Source organism: Aspergillus brunneoviolaceus (assembly GCF_003184695.1).
Source record: "Aspergillus brunneoviolaceus CBS 621.78 unplaced genomic scaffold BO95scaffold_1, whole genome shotgun sequence".
Lineage (NCBI taxonomy): Eukaryota > Fungi > Ascomycota > Eurotiomycetes > Eurotiales > Aspergillaceae > Aspergillus > Aspergillus brunneoviolaceus.
The window spans coordinates 46,636-63,519 of record NW_020290731.1 but is presented as its reverse complement, the minus strand read 5'-3'; the positions used below and the strand labels follow the sequence as shown (position 1 = coordinate 63,519).

At 52.8% G+C, this 16,884-nt stretch overlaps 10 protein-coding genes across 10 annotated transcripts; 5 read left to right on the top strand and 5 right to left on the bottom strand.

The window, feature by feature from the left end:
- Positions 1–62: 62 nt before the first annotated feature.
- Positions 63–572, bottom strand: BO95DRAFT_458091 (uncharacterized protein; the record flags this gene model as incomplete). Its single annotated transcript, XM_025588523.1, has 2 exons — positions 63–213; positions 286–572. The coding sequence occupies 2 exons, from the start codon at positions 570–572 to the stop codon at positions 63–65; spliced, it is 438 nt and encodes a 145-aa protein (XP_025447851.1).
- A 948-nt stretch (positions 573–1,520) lies between these two features.
- Positions 1,521–3,675, top strand: BO95DRAFT_518 (DNA-directed DNA polymerase delta subunit POL31). The gene is made up of 5 exons (XM_025591938.1): positions 1,521–1,654; positions 1,716–1,899; positions 2,006–2,137; positions 2,199–3,168; positions 3,226–3,675. Exons 1-5 carry the CDS (start codon positions 1,611–1,613, stop codon positions 3,522–3,524), a joined length of 1,629 nt encoding a protein of 542 aa, XP_025447850.1. The 5' UTR covers positions 1,521–1,610; the 3' UTR covers positions 3,525–3,675.
- Positions 3,676–4,868, top strand: BO95DRAFT_514 (uncharacterized protein). Its single transcript, XM_025591644.1, has 3 exons — positions 3,676–3,847; positions 3,919–3,998; positions 4,115–4,868. The coding sequence occupies exons 1-3, from the start codon at positions 3,826–3,828 to the stop codon at positions 4,793–4,795; spliced, it is 783 nt and encodes a 260-aa protein (XP_025447849.1). The 5' UTR covers positions 3,676–3,825; the 3' UTR covers positions 4,796–4,868.
- A 636-nt stretch (positions 4,869–5,504) lies between these two features.
- Positions 5,505–6,126, bottom strand: BO95DRAFT_458088 (60S ribosomal protein eL38; the record flags this gene model as incomplete). The annotated part of the gene is made up of 3 exons (XM_025588522.1): positions 5,505–5,554; positions 5,689–5,817; positions 6,063–6,126. 3 exons carry the CDS (start codon positions 6,124–6,126, stop codon positions 5,505–5,507), a joined length of 243 nt encoding a protein of 80 aa, XP_025447848.1.
- A 334-nt stretch (positions 6,127–6,460) lies between these two features.
- Positions 6,461–7,403, top strand: BO95DRAFT_437490 (Ish1 domain-containing protein). The gene is made up of 5 exons (XM_025585280.1): positions 6,461–6,700; positions 6,760–6,772; positions 6,834–6,917; positions 6,969–7,015; positions 7,088–7,403. The coding sequence occupies exons 1-5, from the start codon at positions 6,665–6,667 to the stop codon at positions 7,178–7,180; spliced, it is 273 nt and encodes a 90-aa protein (XP_025447847.1). The 5' UTR covers positions 6,461–6,664; the 3' UTR covers positions 7,181–7,403.
- On the bottom strand, positions 7,299–8,041 carry BO95DRAFT_499 (putative nuclear transport factor 2 domain protein). Its single transcript, XM_025590934.1, has 2 exons — positions 7,909–8,041; positions 7,299–7,844 (listed from the first exon to the last, which is right to left on the bottom strand). The coding sequence occupies exons 1-2, from the start codon at positions 7,952–7,954 to the stop codon at positions 7,402–7,404; spliced, it is 489 nt and encodes a 162-aa protein (XP_025447846.1). The 5' UTR covers positions 7,955–8,041; the 3' UTR covers positions 7,299–7,401.
- Positions 8,042–8,207: 166 nt separating this feature from the next.
- Positions 8,208–10,351, top strand: BO95DRAFT_377797 (methionine--tRNA ligase MSM1; the record flags this gene model as incomplete). The annotated part of the gene is made up of 8 exons (XM_025583285.1): positions 8,208–8,418; positions 8,485–8,603; positions 8,676–8,747; positions 8,808–8,894; positions 8,944–9,075; positions 9,132–9,493; positions 9,550–10,027; positions 10,103–10,351. Coding segments are annotated over exons 1-8 (1,704 nt in total), but the record flags the coding sequence as incomplete, so codon positions are not given.
- A 511-nt stretch (positions 10,352–10,862) lies between these two features.
- BO95DRAFT_450 (putative L-serine dehydratase) lies at positions 10,863–12,550 on the top strand. The gene has a single exon (XM_025587979.1). It carries the CDS (start codon positions 11,143–11,145, stop codon positions 12,466–12,468), a length of 1,326 nt encoding a protein of 441 aa, XP_025447844.1. The 5' UTR covers positions 10,863–11,142; the 3' UTR covers positions 12,469–12,550.
- Positions 12,551–13,012: 462 nt separating this feature from the next.
- BO95DRAFT_448641 (F-box protein) lies at positions 13,013–14,968 on the bottom strand (the record flags this gene model as incomplete). The annotated part of the gene is made up of 2 exons (XM_025587893.1): positions 13,013–13,444; positions 13,505–14,968. 2 exons carry the CDS (start codon positions 14,966–14,968, stop codon positions 13,013–13,015), a joined length of 1,896 nt encoding a protein of 631 aa, XP_025447843.1.
- A 231-nt stretch (positions 14,969–15,199) lies between these two features.
- On the bottom strand, positions 15,200–16,486 carry ramB (bifunctional protein farnesyltransferase/protein geranylgeranyltransferase). Its single transcript, XM_025581769.1, has 3 exons — positions 16,137–16,486; positions 15,963–16,067; positions 15,200–15,905 (listed from the first exon to the last, which is right to left on the bottom strand). The coding sequence occupies exons 1-3, from the start codon at positions 16,364–16,366 to the stop codon at positions 15,215–15,217; spliced, it is 1,026 nt and encodes a 341-aa protein (XP_025447842.1). The 5' UTR covers positions 16,367–16,486; the 3' UTR covers positions 15,200–15,214.
- Positions 16,487–16,884: the final 398 nt, after the last annotated feature.

The window sequence follows — 16,884 nt, the reverse complement described above, 5'->3', positions numbered from 1 at the left end:
ACACAGGTCAAAAGATAATAGCAACAGCTTGCGCGCAGCGCATAATGCTCTTGGAACCATTTTTACGAGATGAAAAGACACAAAACAACAGAGAGTACGACAAGATTCGATTCCAATGTCGTACTTCTTCCCGCCATCGCCGTCTGTGTTGCTTGAAGCACGGCCTGATTCTTCGTCGCTGTGCCGACCAAGACTATCACGTTCTTCTCCGAGCTACTCAGATACGATAGGTCAGTGATGCACTTTTCCATAGGATTCAGAATGGCCTCAATATGCAGCACTTACCTTGCATCCCCAATGCCTCCATTCTCGCTCAACTTCTGAGAAAACGCTGTCGCACCGGCCGGGATGGTGGTTGTCGTGGTCGGTCGATGGACAGGCCCTGGGGGAGGCTGATACCCCACCGCACCTAATGGTGCTGTTGCAAGCGAGGCTGGCAGGCTTCTGCGCAGTAGGTTTGATGGTAAACTGTGTAGGAAAGTCCCAGGATAAGCGGAGGTGAGAACGCTGGCGAAGAGGCTGATAGCCACCAAGTTGCGAAGTAGGCAAGTAATCAAGACCAAAACCCTCATCTTTGGAACAGGCAGTGATGACAGATTTGATGTGGGCTAACGTGATGTAAATGATAAAAATCAGAGGGTCATTCTACCATCGGTGAATAATGATCAATAACCCGCGACGCGAAGGAGGGGCATCGAACGCCTATATGTTGGCGATCAAATTCCAGCTTGGGAAGATCAAGCATGCGAGGTATGTTATGTCTGAGATGGCATGGCAAGAGCTCGGTACTTCATTGCTTGGTTGACTATGGGCCGGTCATGTAGAGCTCCTTCCTGGATACCACAGAAAGGTAGTTTGGAGTGGGAACATGGTTCCCAAGACCCCCTAGCCAGAACTACCGTGGGCGACAATGGCAGGGCGAGAGAGAGAGAGAGGGAGAGAGATCGCATCATAAAGTCGGCCTACAGGCGTAAATGAAGCTCTGTTGAGGGATGCGAACATGCCAGGCGAAGCCGGGAATGCTCTCAAGGCACGCCCTATCTTCATGCTAATACGTGATACCTGTGGCATTCTGACATAAGGTCAGGTATGATCATAAAATGGCTTTTTCCATGACTGCGCTGTAGATGTCAGCGACTTGTAGCTGTCAGCGGCCTGTAGCATTACTACCTTGGTTGCTTCATCATTCATGACATGCACCGAAGTATTCCGGTGGCGGGAAGCATATTAAGGGTTATTTCAAGGGGAGGTTCGTTGATAAAGACTTGGGACTAGGCAAAGAAACCTTTCATGGGTAGATATACAACCTGAGAGCAATCATCACTGGAAACAGTATGAATGGTTGTCAGTAGCAATGCAACAGTCCGTACGTACTATCACATAGTTAGCATGGATGTAGGTAAGGTACTAGTTTCTAAGCCAACCCCAAAGCGGGACTGTAATTACCGAACGCCAAAAGACGCGTGGTTCGCGTTGGCCGAAGGACAGACCCGAAGACAATCTATACACCGCAGCTGCCTCCGTCCGCGGGCTGCGTCAAACAACTCCCCAACTCGCCTTTGCAGCTGGTCTCTCTGCGGCTTCTATGCGACACACATATAGCCTTCGAAATGACGCCCAACTCTTCAAAGAACCAGTTTCTTCGCGCTCCAAGGTTCGCTTGTCCGCATATTACAATAGCGATCGACGACATCACTGACATTTTGTCCGGACAGCGATCAGGAGTTCGAGCCCGTTTATCGTGAACCCTCCTTTTACAATCCTCTAGATACGTTCCGACTACCCAGTGGACAAGACCGACACTACCAGCAACAATATGGCGATATGTATTTCCTGCGACTGGCCAAGTTGAAGCCCGCCGTCGAAGAAATTGCCGTGGAGGCGTGGGAAGGATTTAGCGTCAGTACAACAATCCCTTGCTCATGGTGGAGCAAATCTCTGATGCTGGGATTTGTCCAACCGACCCAGCCTCAGGGTAAGCTGCTAATTGCGCTTTCGCCTACAGATCGCGGGAGAAAATGCACGTCGTGTGGAAAGAGTGCTAGATGTACGACAGGGAGAGCTCTGCTGGGTTGCAGGAACCATTTACATGGATATGCCACTGAAGCCCAATATTTTGGACGATTTGACCAAGGAGGTAAGGCACACTCAATCAGCACATATGCGCACGTGTCCTTCAACTGACTTCGCATCGAAAGAATTACACTCTCGCCCCTCCTCCTCGCCCGACCTATCAAGACCCTGCCCACCCTGAATTGACACAAATCATGTTGGAAGATGAATCTGGACGACTGCGCCTGACGGGCAATTCGCTCAGCTCTACACAGCTTGCGACCGGCGCTATCATTGCGGTCCTGGGAACGGAGAATGCCAATGGTGACTTCGAGGTCATTGACATCAAGGTGCCTGATTTGCCTCGACAGCCTCCTCGCTGGGAGAGGGATGAGGTGGATTCAGCACAGAAAGAGTCTAGCAAGGGCAAAATTGCATTCGTTAGCGGCCTCAGCATCACAGGCACATCGAGTGATACCCTCGCATTAGAACTCTTGACGGACTATCTCCTGGGCTATGCAGGAAGCTTCTCGACGGAGCAGGATGATAACTCGCCCCCGAAACCCTCTGCGATCACGAGACTGGTCATTGCTGGAAACTCGATCGGTACCAATATGACTACCGATGCTAGTGCTGAAGATGCAGCCGCTGCGAAGAAGAAAGCGGGCACCAAGAAGTACGGATACGACGCTTCCGCATACAACGCATCGCCGATCACGCAGCTAGACTCCTTCCTGGCAGAGATCTTACCCAGCATACCTGTTACTCTGATGCCCGGTGATACCGATCCCGCCAATTTCTCTCTCCCACAGCAAGGCATCCACCGTGCCATGTTCCCACGAGCCAGAGCATACTGCGCTCCACCCCCGGCCGGAGACGAGAAGCAGGAACCAGGCTGGTTTGATAGTGTGACGAATCCATGGGAAGGCGATGTTGAAGGGTGGCGTCTGTGGGGCAGCAGCGGTCAAAATGTGGATGACGTCCTTCGCTATCTAAATTTCTCAGATCGTGAAGGAAACGCCACCTCTACAGATGGTGATGTTGAGGCCCGGGTGCGGATAATGGAGGCCATGTTGCGTTGGAGGTGTGGAGTTCCAACCGCGCCTGACACCATATGTAAGCTCGATTCATCGTTTTACGTGTCGCAAGATCGAGCTAAACTGATTGCAACAGGGTCGTATCCTTTCCAAACAGATGATCCTTTTGTTATCGATACCTGTCCCCATATCTTCTTTGCCGGCAACCAACCGCGCTTCAAGACCGCGGTCATCGAGGGCGATATGCCGCTGAAACTACACGGCACAGACACAGAAATGGCCGGCACCGAGGACTATGTTTCCGTGCCGCGGGTTCGTCTTCTATCGATTCCCAAGTTCAGAGAGACTGGCGAGCTAGTCTTGGTTGATGTCGAGACACTAGAAGTTGAAGTGGTCAAATTTGGAGCGTTCGCCGGCCAACAAGAAAAACAATGATATGCTCCGACTTCCACCGCAAACAACAAAAATAACTATAGATATCATGAATACCCAAATGTACTCTTTATACCACCAATTTTCGATTCTGGCGCATACGCTCCGGCGATTGTATAGTTTCCTTGAGACAGCCGGCCCGGTGCCAAGACCTGCGCGGAAAAGCTACGGTTCGTCGGCCAAATTGTGGATTTTTGGCTGCATACAACCCAACCATCAGTCAATCTACACGGAGGGTCTCCGCCGCTTCGAACTGCAACAGATACCTAGGATAAAACAATAGATTGGACAACAATTGGGAAAGATGTTACTCAACGAAAAGACCGGTAAGCAGCCGGGAAACCTTCCGCCGATATGTTAGCCCCAGCCAAGGCTCCTAAAACCCGGATCTATATAGCCATTTCAACCTCCAAGGTCCTGCTTGTACCGTACTCCAAGTGGCATGTCCCCAGATATCATGAATGGATGAAGGATGAGGTAAGATTGATATGTGTCACATACCTCCTTGAACTCCCTCGCGTACTTTTTCTGGGTCTCCATCAATGCAACCCCCCAAATCAGGGCAAGCATATCGACTAATCCAAGATGATTAGGAAATCCAAGAAGCCACTGCTTCTGAGCCCCTCTCCCTAGAGGAGGAGTACGCCATGCAACAAAGCTGGCGCCAGGACCCGGACAAACTGACATTCATCGTCTGCCAACCTACAACAACAACAAGCTCCTCCTCTGACTCCGCTGGAGAAGGTGAGGTCACAAAACTCGACGACCACACCGCCGACGAACCCCACCACATGGTGGGGGACATCAACCTCTTCCTCCGCGTCGATGACGGCGAAGAAGGGGAGTCGGACCCGCAACTCGTCGGGGAGATCGAGCTCATGATCGCCGAGAAGCGCAACCAGCGGCGCGGGTTCGGCAAGGCCGCGCTCTACACCTTCCTCCGGTATATCATGGACCACGAGGCCGAGATCCTGGAGGAGTTTGTGGCGGGCGATGCCGCCGCGTTGCAGGCTCTGACGGTGTCTGGGCTGCAGCAACCACCGCGGCCGTGGAGGTTCGCCTGCCTGAGTGTGAAGATCGGGCAGGCGAATGAGCGGAGTTTGGCGCTGTTCGAGGGCGCGGGGTTCCGGAAGGTCTCGCCGGAGCCGAACTATTTTGGGGAGTTTGAGTTGCGGCGGTTGCGGGAGAGTTTGGAACGCGGGCTGGTGGATGAGAGTCTTGAAGGGGCTGGGGTTGCGGGGTATACTGAGTTGGAGTATACGAGGGTTCAGTAAGGGTTACTACTACCGGTCATCTATCATTGGGTTTGGGCTGGTGCTTCCCTGCGGGTTTGCAGTCATACCCCAGATTCCGCGACGTTACATCTACCATCTGCACCGCTTCCTGCAGTGAGCCGGCGTCGCTATGCCGGAGCAAATGACTAGTGAATGACGAGTGTATGCTGTGTCAATCCGCTCCATCGACAAAAGCAATAGCAATGACAATTGCCAATGATCACGGGATATTCTTTTTTTTGTCTTTGATCAAACGCCGTAAGAATCCAAAAAGAGCTCCGACGAAAACCGAATACCTGCAAACGAAACCCAGTCATGTTTAGGAGTTCTACGTCCGGGAGGAACTCGATATGCCAGTGATGCATCATTGGCATAGCAGTTGCCGGCCAGGCGGGGGACGACTCAGCCCCTCCCGTGTATTTCACCCCAAACAGAAGCAATTCCATGCAACCTGTGGAGATGACACACCAGCGCCCCATTCAAAAGCCAATCAATCTTTCAATTATCAATCGACACAAGAATTCAATTCCTGTTGCTTCTTCGAAAAGGAGGTGATATGAAAATTTCCATGCGCCGTTTGTTCGTCCGTTTTCACTTCCGAGCTCCACTTTCTTCACCTTGAACGCTTGACGTTTGACATGTCGAGGATCGTTTCGGACGAGAGACAAGCGGTGTGCGATATAGGAAGGTTGGGCTAGGTTCTCCAAATTTACAAAGCCTTCTTCTTGTCACCGTTGGTGACATCGACAACCTTGAGAGCTGTTTGTTGGGAGGAGGGGAAAGGCCATTGACGTCAGCGGATGATGGTCCCGAGGTAGGTGTGGTCTCCCCAGATTTCCCTGAGAGCTTGGCGGGGAGGGGAAACAGAAAACTATGAAGGGTTCAAGACGCACCAGGGGGAAGGCTCTGCTTGAGCTTGTCGGCCTTGTCGGAGTCCTTCAGGACAAGGGTGTAGACGTAGCGGGAGCAGCGGACCTTGAACTTGATCTGCTGGGTGTTGCGGTTGCGCTTGATGCGGGCAGCTGTAGATCACGAGACGATGGAAGAGAATTGTATTAGCCTCAATTGCAGTGACTCTGAGCATGTATTGTTATAAGGAGTTGGGGTCGGGCCATCATGTTGGTTTCTGGGCCCCCAAAGTGACTCGACTCTCCGCGGATGATCCCCCGCCTTGGGTTGGAACCCCAAGCTTCCATATCCGGGATTCGGTCCAGGTGTGCCACTCATTTTCGGGTGATTGGGGAGGGGTAGGGAAGGTCAAACGTACAGGACGCATCCTTGCGGCGGCAGATCTCAATGAACTGCTTGATGTCGGAGACTTCACGAGGCATAATGGGCAGAGGGGGTGGGTATGTGATTGGTAAGTTCGGGAGTGGTCGTCGTTTGAAGCTGAGCTGGACTGGCGGGCACAGTTAGTTCTCTCTCTCTCTACTTAGTTCTCTTTTGCGCTAATCTTGATAGGGTGGGCGGTGGGAGTGTCTCCTCGCCGTTCTGCCCCCTTCGGCCCGTGGGATTGACCGGGCCTCGCTGTGTGGGATGTAGGGTTGCCGCCCCGGGAAGCCCTGAGGGTTGTCCTTGTCCGTGCCACATCGTGGCGGAGCTTAGCTTCATTGCTTGACGGGAGCTGACGTTGTTCCTGTGGCGGTGCTGGCTAGACTCCTCCCCCGACAGGCGGCCGCTTTACTTCAACCCCGTTGGTCTATCCATAGTTTACCACCCACATCGAAGCCTGAGGAAGGAAACTATATCGCTGGTCTACATGTAGCATATCTGGCCAGTTCCATAAGCCAGATAAATATCCTAGCCAACCACTACTGCCCATCGTGACTTCTGTATCCAAATCAACCTTACGTCAAGAATACATCCAATATGCCAACGCCGTTGGATCGTGCTTTGAACTCCAAGGTACACACACCCTCAGATGTGAAGTCTATCATAATTAGCTAACGTACAAATCTCTCTAGAATCTCTTTTTGGGTATGATCTTGAGTGAAACATGCAAGTGTTTCTTGGAATCAACATTCTAACTTTCTTTCAGGGTTCACTGGGATGGTGACAGCTGCGGCCGTCTGGGCTATTTGGGGTAGCGACATGTTCCCTGCGGAGCCAGACCCGACAGGAGGTACGGGTTGGGGTCCTTGAGCTGTATTATTCATGCGTTGACTTCTTTTAGACCCCGAAACCTGGTCTCATGATGAAATGCGAAGATGGCTTCGGGCGGTAAGTCTGACCCCGTAGAAGTTCCTTCGAACCTTGCGCAGATGAATAGGCAGCTCCCTAACAACCAGATAGAGAGGACTTCTGCCTCATGAGAGCGCAACGCGTGAAGAGCTGCTTGAGCGCATAAAAGCCAATTTGCGCGTGCCGCGCAGAAGCCAAGCTTGATTTCCGAGTCGGGCATGGTGTATGGACGAGCTCCGGAATAGTGTTTTCTTTTATCGGCATGTCATAGCGTTTGTAGGTTGAATGTTTTTCTTCTCCTGCGGTGTATCTCAAGTTGAAACAAATGTCGTTGAATGTCTTTCGTTGATTCGCAGCGCATCATGTGAATTGTTACTGGACGACGCGTCCGCCTCGCGCGATCATACCTCGATTGATTTGCTCTTCTAAACCACCAGCCGGAAGTTCTGAGTCTGAATGAGCCATTCACGCCTGCGCTTTCCCTTCGGTCCATCGGCAGTGGGGTTCGGGACCAGGACGAAGGTCTCGCTGAATCCGCGCTGTGGTAGATCTCTGGATTCGCCGAAGCGGACAAAGCCGCTGACGATCACGAGGATGGACATATCCTTGACGGTGGTCTCTGTGGGGAGCTTGAAGCCCGTAGCGGTAGGTGTGGGATATGTGCGATTGATGATCTGGCAGTCGAATGACTGCACTTCGTAGTGAGTGGGAGTCATCTGGTTGACGAAAATCTCCTGGACGGCGGCGCCATCGGCGACAACGTTTCCGTTGAAAAGGATAGTCGAAGCCTGTTGACTGTAGAATGAGGAAATGGTGGCGCGGTTGGACTGGAGTGCAGGATAAAAAGAATTCACAAATTCAGTTGCCGCTGTAGGTGTGAGAAAGTTCCATCAGTAAGAGGTCACTAGATTTAGACGGGCAAACCCACGTACCCTCCGTGGAATGCTTGACCAGCGTGTCTTCAGATGCAGGGGCCATTGTGAGCTGTAGCAGCGGTTTCTTCCTATAAGAATGAAGGGGTGAAGGGAAAGATAGCGCGTGAGAGAGCGTGAGAGAGCGTAAAAGAGCGCACGCGAGAGGAAGAGCGAGATGGTTGCGGAGGAAGGAAAGGCAAGGCCAGGCCGAGCGGCAGAAAAAAGGCACGGAAGCTTGGACCACCTTCCCGGAGACGAGCTTCGGAGAAGTCGCAGGTCCGCAATCATTTCCACCTTCCTTTTCTCTCCAGACATCCCCAACAATGGCAGTGCTGAGGGCTGGTACTTGTGCTCTGCCATGGGCAGGCCGGTTTCTGGCTTCCAGTCGATCCTCCTGGAAACTTGCATCGTGTAAGGCTGCGCTCACCGCGACAATTGCGCGTCCCCGTCGTTTCGCAACAGCTGCCTCCGAGCCCACTCCGGGGAAGCCGTACTATATCACGACCCCGATCTTCTATGTCAACGCCGGTAAGCTGATTGCAATACTTCTTCTCAGCTGGGGGACACGTAAAGCTAATGACTGGTTATTTCTAGCTCCTCATGTCGGTCATCTGTATACCATGGTCATTGCCGATGTCCTGAAGCGATGGCGAACATTGCTCGGCGAGACCGATGCTCAGCTACTGACGGGAACCGACGAGCACGGAATGAAGGTATCCCAAGGCCTATCTTATAGACGGAAACGACGCCGAATGATAATGAAGATTGACTTGTCGCCGTCATAGATCCAGCAGGCTGCTCTAGCCGAGGGAATGGAAACGCAAGTGTTGTGCGATCGGAACTACAAGAAGTTTGAGGTGGGTATCTGTCAATCATCGGCTAGCTTGTCTCAATCATGCTGAGTTGAAATCCCACAGGACCTGGCGAAGGCTGCAGACTTGGACTACAACTACTTCATTCGAACGACGGAGCCTGCGCACAAGGAAGCGGTCCAATACTTCTGGGTATGTCAAGCCATGCTTTTACCTTTGGCTTCCACTAATAACGGTATAGGAAATGCTGCAACATAGGGGGTTCATCTATACCGCCAAGCACGAAGGATGGTACTCGGTCAGCGATGAGACCTTCTACCCCCAAACACAAGTGCATAAATCACTTGATCCGGAGACGGGACATACGAGGATGGTGTGTCTATATCAAGCTTTGCATTGGACATGAATAACTAAGCTAACTTAGATTAGATTTCTATGGAAACAGGGAAGGAAGTGGAGTGGTCTTCGGAAACAAACTATCATTTCCGACTGTCAGCCTTCCAGGAACGCCTACTAGATCTATACAAAACCGGCTTCATTACCCCAACGAATTATACAACCAACATCGTCAAGTCCGTTTCTGAAGGTCTTCAAGATCTGTCGATCTCCCGACCTTCGGAGCGTCTGACGTGGGGTATTCCAGTACCCGGAGACGACACGCAAACCATCTATGTCTGGGTAGATGCGTTGGTCAACTACCTCACTAAGGCAGGCTATCCCTTCGCTCCGGGCCAAGGGGCTCGCCTTGGTTGGCCGGCGGATGTACATGTGGTTGGGAAAGATATTGTTCGGTACGAGTTGGTCCTTTGCGCTTCTGTGTAAGACAACATAGCTAACCATATAAAAGCTTCCACTGTGTTTACTGGCCAGCCTTGCTTATGGCTCTCGATCTTCCGCTGCCTCGCAATGTCCTGGTTCATGGGCACTGGACCTTGAATCGAGAGAAAATGTCCAAGTCCACAGGCAATGTGGTAAACCCTTTCTTCGCAATCCACCGCTTTGGCGTCGACACGATGCGCTTCTTTCTCATTCACCAGGGTGAACTGGCGGGAGACGCAGATTATGACAACGCTTACATCATCCGCGATTACGAGAAGGTGTTGCAAAAGGGCCTCGGCAATCTCGCTGCACGGACGATCGGGTGTGCGAAGAAGGAGTTCCGGACTTACATCGTCAATGGAGTAGAGGGAAGGCTTCCCTCGCCGACATCTGCCGATACGGACTATGAAGGGCAACTGAGAGAGCTACCCACGAAGGTTGCAAACCACATGAACAGCCTAAACCCGCGTGCAGCCCTGCAAGAAATCAGGGCTATCATTGAGTTGGTAAGGAGCCATACACACCTCTTCCTCTTCCCCCCTTATCAAGCCCTCGAACTGAACTGACGAATTTGGCATCAGAGCAATAAGTACTTTCATAATGCGGCGCCCTGGCAGAACCCTGGAGAGACCCAGCGAGTCATCTACAATGTCGCCGAAACCATACGGACGTGTGGTATTCTGCTGCAACCATTTATGCCCACCAAATCGAAGGAGATTCTGGACATGTTTAAGGTGCACCCACAGAGCAGAAGCTTCGCGTCGGCCGAGTATGGGTCGGACCCATCCTACGGAGAAGATACCAAAAAGAAAGTCCTGTTTCCCCCGCTTCCTTGTCGATTTGATAACGAATAGGGCCCGGGACCCAATCACGACATCCAATCTAGAAGTAAGGCCGGTCAGCCCGGTGTGGCAGAAGAGGAGAAAAGGCGGATCTCCTGGGAGGGTCACGATCTCCGCTCCCAGCAAGTGCGGGATTCCAGAGCGTTCCTTCGACCCGGTCAGGTCAGTCGCTTGATAAAGGTTCGCCAACGGGCGCTTTATCCCTGACCTATGCCCCATCTGCAAGGGAGGTTTATGTTATGTCATCGGTGGATGGCGACTGGAGCAAGGTTTCGTAATGTTTATCAGCGGGAAAATGGGGGTGGTGAGTGGTGGTGGTTGCGCTCCGCCCAGGCCTGGGAGATATCGGTTCGGGAAACTCAGGGAGAGAGGGTTTCCCGCGGCAAACTGGGTTGGTGTGAGAGCCGACTATATCGGGAACCGTGCGTTGTATATCACATTCACTGGGGTGGTCCAGAGGGTTATATCATGAGAAGTATATCAGGTTTGTTGGTTGAGTTTCTCTGACGGATGGTTTGTGAAAAGAAACGCAGAGGATCTCATCTCAACTCATTTCTACCTATTCTTGGTTCTCTCCCCTCCTATCTTGTACATTATCGTTTCTATCCTTCACATACAATCACTCATCGATACTAGATCTTCCATACTTCCACAAACAACGCATTTCCTTTCATCTTATTCTTCTGATCCCAACAGACCGGGTCTCATCTCCCTCTTCGCCCACCCTTGAGGAAACACGCCCACTTTCTCTCCCCAACGAAAGAGCAAACCATACAACCATGGGCAGCATCTCCCTCTCCCAGACGGATCCCACCGCCACCAAGAACACAGACCTCCCAACCTTTAAATCCCCATGGCACCCGACCCCGTTAATCGAATCCACCACCCTCTCCCGCGCCGCGGGGTGCCGGATCTTCCTGAAGCTGGAGAACCTGCAACCGAGCGGCTCCTTCAAGTCGCGGGCCATGGGCAACCAGATCCTGTCGCACCTGCGCAAGCCCGAGCACGCCCACCGCGCCGTCCACTTCTACGCCTCCTCCGGCGGCAACGCGGGGCTGGCCGCCGTCTGCGCCGCCCGCACCCTCGGCTACCCCTGCACCGTCGTGGTGCCCGTCTCCACCAAGCCCCTGATGGTGACGAAGCTGCGGCGCGCCGGGGCGGCGGACGTCATCCAGCACGGGGAGACGTTCGCCGAGGCCGGCTTGTACATGAAGGAGGTTGTCATGCAGACAAAATCTTCTGGAGAGGAGGGGGAGGAGGTGGTGGTCAAGATCGCGCTGCATCCGTTTGATAATGAGCCTATCTGGGAGGGCAATAGTACTATCGTCGATGAATTGGTGCATCAGATCCCTTCGCCGGTGGGGCCGGAGGAGGAGGCTGCGCAGGCCGGACGGGCGTTGCCTGTCGATGCGATTATTTGTAGTGTCGGGGGTGGCGGGTTGTTGAATGGGTTGGTCGCGGGTATTGAGCGGGCGCGGGCGCGGTTGGCCAGGCCGTCTTCGTTGGCCGAGGATGAAGCTGATCAGGAGTCGGTGGTCAAGCCGGTGCATCTGCTCGCCGTGGAGACCAAGGGCACGGATTCCCTGGCCGCCGCGCTGCAGCACGAGGAGCTGGTCTCCCTGCCCAAGATCACCTCGCAGGCTACCTCGTTGGGCGCGGTGCGCGTCTCCGAACGCACCTTCCAGTATGCCGTGAACCCGCCCCCGGGCGTCAAGGTGCATAGTGCCGTGTTGTCGGATGCGGAGGCGGCCAGGGGCGTGTTGCGGCTCGCGGACGAGGAGCGGATGTTGGTGGAATTGGCGTGTGGGGTGTGTGTCGAGGCGGCCGTTGGCGGTGGTTCGTCGTCGTCAGCAAACAAGAAGAGGAAGTATGTGGATGAAGGCTACGGCGATGATCGGCTGTCGGCTGGGGAGAATGACGACGAGGGCTTCTCGCCCGTGCACCCCCCTTCGCCTGCGGCGGCATCGCTGTCGTCGAAATTGAATCAGTTGATCCCCGACTTGAATGAGGACAGCCGCGTGGTCATCGTCGTCTGTGGCGGCAGCAATGTCACCATCGATATGGCGGCGGAATGGCGGAAGATGCTGAGTGAGGGCTGGGCTTGACTGCGTTGGGATCTTGGGTTGTGTCCTATACGAATAGATAGGCTGCTCTCTGGGATCAGATCCTGGATGCGCAGGTCTCCTCTTACGATCTTTAATGAATTCATGATTGTTTTTAGATCCGCTTTGGGTGTATTTTGCCTCTGTAGCAGGAGAACTAGAGCCGGATGGAATCTGATGCCGGAATGCTATCTTCTTCTGTCGTTTGTCGGGTAGAGGGCAATGATCACTGTGTGGCAGGGGGTGTTGTCCGAGACTCGGTTGGGACAATTCGACGACTCTGCATGCATATACACGTTCTATAACCAGACTGTCAGTATTTACCTTCCTGACCATGGACATATGTATTTTGTGCCGGAGAGGTTTTGGCTTACCCTCTGTTTATCCCCGACTTCAGTGACATTCTGCTTGCTGATCGTGAAGGCGTCTGAACGTGCTTATGCCGAACTTCATCACGTCAAGCCGGATCCCACCATGCCCGCATGCTTCGTTCACTATGTTGACTCCAAACTACCTGCTTAGTCCCATTTTCTTGTGCCTTGATATGCTATACAGGTGCATCATGATCATGGCCCCCCTGGATGTCCTCTCCCTCCCCATCGTCCTCCTCGTCCTCCCATTCTGAGTCCGCCTCGCTTTCTCCCTCAAAAGGGTCAGTAATGGTGACTATCCCCTCGTCTTCTTCCTCGTCATCTAAATCTTCGTCGAGCATGGTTATCAGTTCTACCAGAGCAGGTGAGACTGCCACACCCTCAAGCGGTAGAGGAGCTTGTTCGGGACCCCACAAGTTTTTCCCGGCTGCAGCCGAGTCCTCAGATCCGTTGGCATCTTGGTTCGACTTGGGCGTATCACCGTCAAGTTTGGGTGCTAGGTTGAGTACACGAACTGCCTTGATGGGGAAGATACGAGCGGGGCCTTGCTGTGGTTGTGGAGGTGTGGCTCCGGGGAGATGAGGCAGCGATTGACGCCATGCGATAGTCTAGTCCGAATGTTAGTCCTGCGTATCCCAATTCCACAATTGAAAAAAAATGTAACATACAGTGTAAGTAGTCATGATCGCATCATCATACAGAGCCATGAAACTGACCGGCACATTGAGATGCACCACGGAGCTGGTGACTAGTGAGAACGACCCGCGGGCAGGACGATCTCCAACTTGTACTCGATCCTTGTCATCAAGCCCGACAACATACACCCGGTCTTGAATTTCGAACATCACGCGGTGGTTACGCACTGACAACCACCCGCCCAGGTCAAAGCCCCGCCCATTGGAATCACATTCGATGAGATCACTATGCGCCGCCATACTGGCTGAACTTTCGAGTGCCTTACGCCAGTTAGAGCACACGAAAACACGACCAGCACGGGAGAAGCCGGTGAAGAGGTCACCATCTAACATGCCAGCTCCCCATTCGTCCTCTCTGTTGCGAACATGCTCAGGGTCATTGGGCGTTGGGAACGGGCCCCGTTCGACCTTGATCGGAACCAGATGATCTTTGCGAGATACCCCCTCCTGGTATGATGAACGCGATGTCCCCTGACGCACGGCGTCTGCAAAGCCCGCAAATGCTGCTCTTGGGGAGGGGTGCGCGACCGCTGGCGGGCGAATGTGATACTTCTCCGTACAGAGTGACGGCTGCAACTCACCCAAGAACGCTCCCGACTTTTTATCGTAGACGTGATATCCTCTTGGACCCATGGAGTAGATCACGGCATCCTGACTCTGGTCGAGATGGCCCACAGCATCATACTCAATGTCCAGGTGCGTAGTGAGCTGGGGAGGTCTCTGTGTCATATCGTACACGAAACCCTGCCCCTCGGTCGAAACCACGCAGAGTGTTCCGTACGAGAGCTGGAAGCCTCGCGTTTGACAATCATGGTCCAATATTGCGATGCGCCGGAATTCGCCACGCTTGGCCCCTTCCAGATCCGCCTGCCAGACCTCCAGTGCATCCCCCTCGCGATCAAAGACGGCCATGCCATCCTGATATTCCAGATGCGCAAAGGGGCGGACCGCATCATCATCGCTATCCAGCGTCGAGGGAAGGTTCCACAGATTCAGGCCCGTGTCCATGTCAGTGACGTATAGTCCGCCCGCATGCGATGTTGAGATGAAGATTCGACGCTTGAAGTCGGGGCGGAACCGCCAGATAAACTCATTGCCGACCTGCAGCACTGACTCTCGCGCAGACGGTTGCGACTCGGCCCAATTGCGGGTGAGCAGCGCATGGCGCTTACACAATTCTTTGCATGGTAGAGCACCTTCGAATAACTTGGAGAATGTGGTGTTACTCAGCTGAGAGGAGCGTCCGGAGGGTTGATTATTCTTAAGTGTAGCGGCGTAGATCGCTTGTTGGTGTGTGACGTCGATAAATTGATGCCAGGCTTTGGATACCGCCGTGAGAGACGCTAGGGTGGGTGCGGGGGTGAATTCCAGGACCCGTAAAACAACCTCTGGAGGTAGAACGCTTAGAGGATCTGCTAAGAGTTCAAGGTCAGACATTCTCAGTTCAATGGTTGTTCTATGAGGCAGGAAGTCGGAATAAGAGAAGTTGCAGAGAGTTGGAGAAGAGGGGCCCTTGATACTGATGATTCTGTCTCGGCTCACCGCCCCCGATAAGGATTACATTTCTTATCGCTCCGCTCTATCGGAAATACGGAAGAGTTGCGATAAACTAAGTATATACTTGAGTTTCACTGAGTACATGCAATGCAACTAGAATGGCTGAGCCTAAATCAGAATTCACAATCATGCAGAAATCGTCGCCTCTGGTCCTGTGATAGATCGAATCCGATAATCCCAGTAGTTTCTCCGAATGGGATCATACTTCTCCTTTAGCAATGTGAGCATTTGAACCGCTTTCTGGCCTGACGTTGGCTCCGTTTCCTCTGCAAACACATCAGCGAGCCATTCTATGGCATGGCTGCTCTTCACCTCGAAGCCGTCGTGATTTTCCGTCACAAACTTTCCAGCAAAGTCCTTCCACTCCGCCAGGGGTCGGCCTGCAGCGCGCAGCACACCTCTCGCGTAAGACCATGGACTGCGATTCTCTGGCGCCCGGACGATTTTGGACTGGGCGAACTTCAACTCCGCGTCGACTACGTCCTCATCAACCACTGCCAGCCGGCCCTTCTCCGCGGGGGGTCCGTCACTATTTGGCATCCCTGCATCGGGCTCCCCGTCACGAGGCCCAAAACGAAGCATAAAGCGGTGATTCCAGGCGGAATTGTTTCGAACGTCCGAGGTCAACAAAGCCTCCACATCCTGAATTTCACGTGGAGCATCCCACAGCTTGAAATGCCGCACCAACCAATGGCGGTAGGTCCACACGTGGTAGTTCTTGGAGTCTTGCGCAAACATTTCCATCAAGAAGTCTGCTTCCTTGTGTGGAGGCGTAGGGAAGAAGTCCTCGCGTGATACCAAGACTTGGCGATGGTGCCTGAGGGTATTAGATGGCTAAAGATATACACGAAACGTAGAGGGTAGCTGATCATACCAAATCTGATAGTTCTTCAGATACTTGAGCGATACACCGTTCAACCATTCCAGTTCGTCCTGAAGGTCTTTCCCTAAAGCAAAAAGAATCTTGGCTCGGTAAATCCTTTGTTCGGTCAGCCTCGCTTTCAGTATTGCTTGGGGCTAGTCATGAGTGAAGTTCATATTAGCCTACCATACGGTATAATGAGCGGGGTTCATTGCGATAATGTCTTGAGTCAGCTTCAACGCCCTTTCAGACATCTCGTTGGCGGCCATTACTGCGCGCAAATATGAGGTGGCTTCGAGGTATGCTTGGGGATAAGCAATGGTAGCCAGAGGCTGGGCACCGGATTCGGAGCCATCGTTGAGAGGGATGGGTTGAATTGAAGCCCATTCGGGGTCTGACGAGTATTTGCCCTCCATATTGATTCGCTAGATTTGGGATAGCAACACAGTCCTGGGGAAAGATGGACAGCTCCTGAGAGGCGACACAGCACGTCCCACAAGTAACCAATTTTAGACGATGTCGAAATCTAGTACTATGTGTTGACACAGCAAGATATGATCACAAATCCTGGCACTCGCAACCACGGAGACCGGGTTAGCTGCAAATATAGGGAGGGTCCTGTGTCGGGTTTGGCAAAGCAAATGATGCAGCTAAATTCAATCACGGGATTTTCGACCACCAAACACAGAGATTCTGTTCAGGCGATAGTATACACAAGTCTCCGAGCTCATGTACAGGTGTGTTATGTAGATGATTGGTTCAAATGGATGCTGTTGGCATTGATTTTGAGTGCTCTGAAATTGATAGATCGAATCGAAAGCGTAAGTGTGTTTGGGGGGGGGGAATTGGAAGGTGGTGGGGGTATCCTCATGCCTGAGGCATCTCAAAGACAATATCAAGGCAGCCATCCATGCAATTTATTGTTCTCAATTTG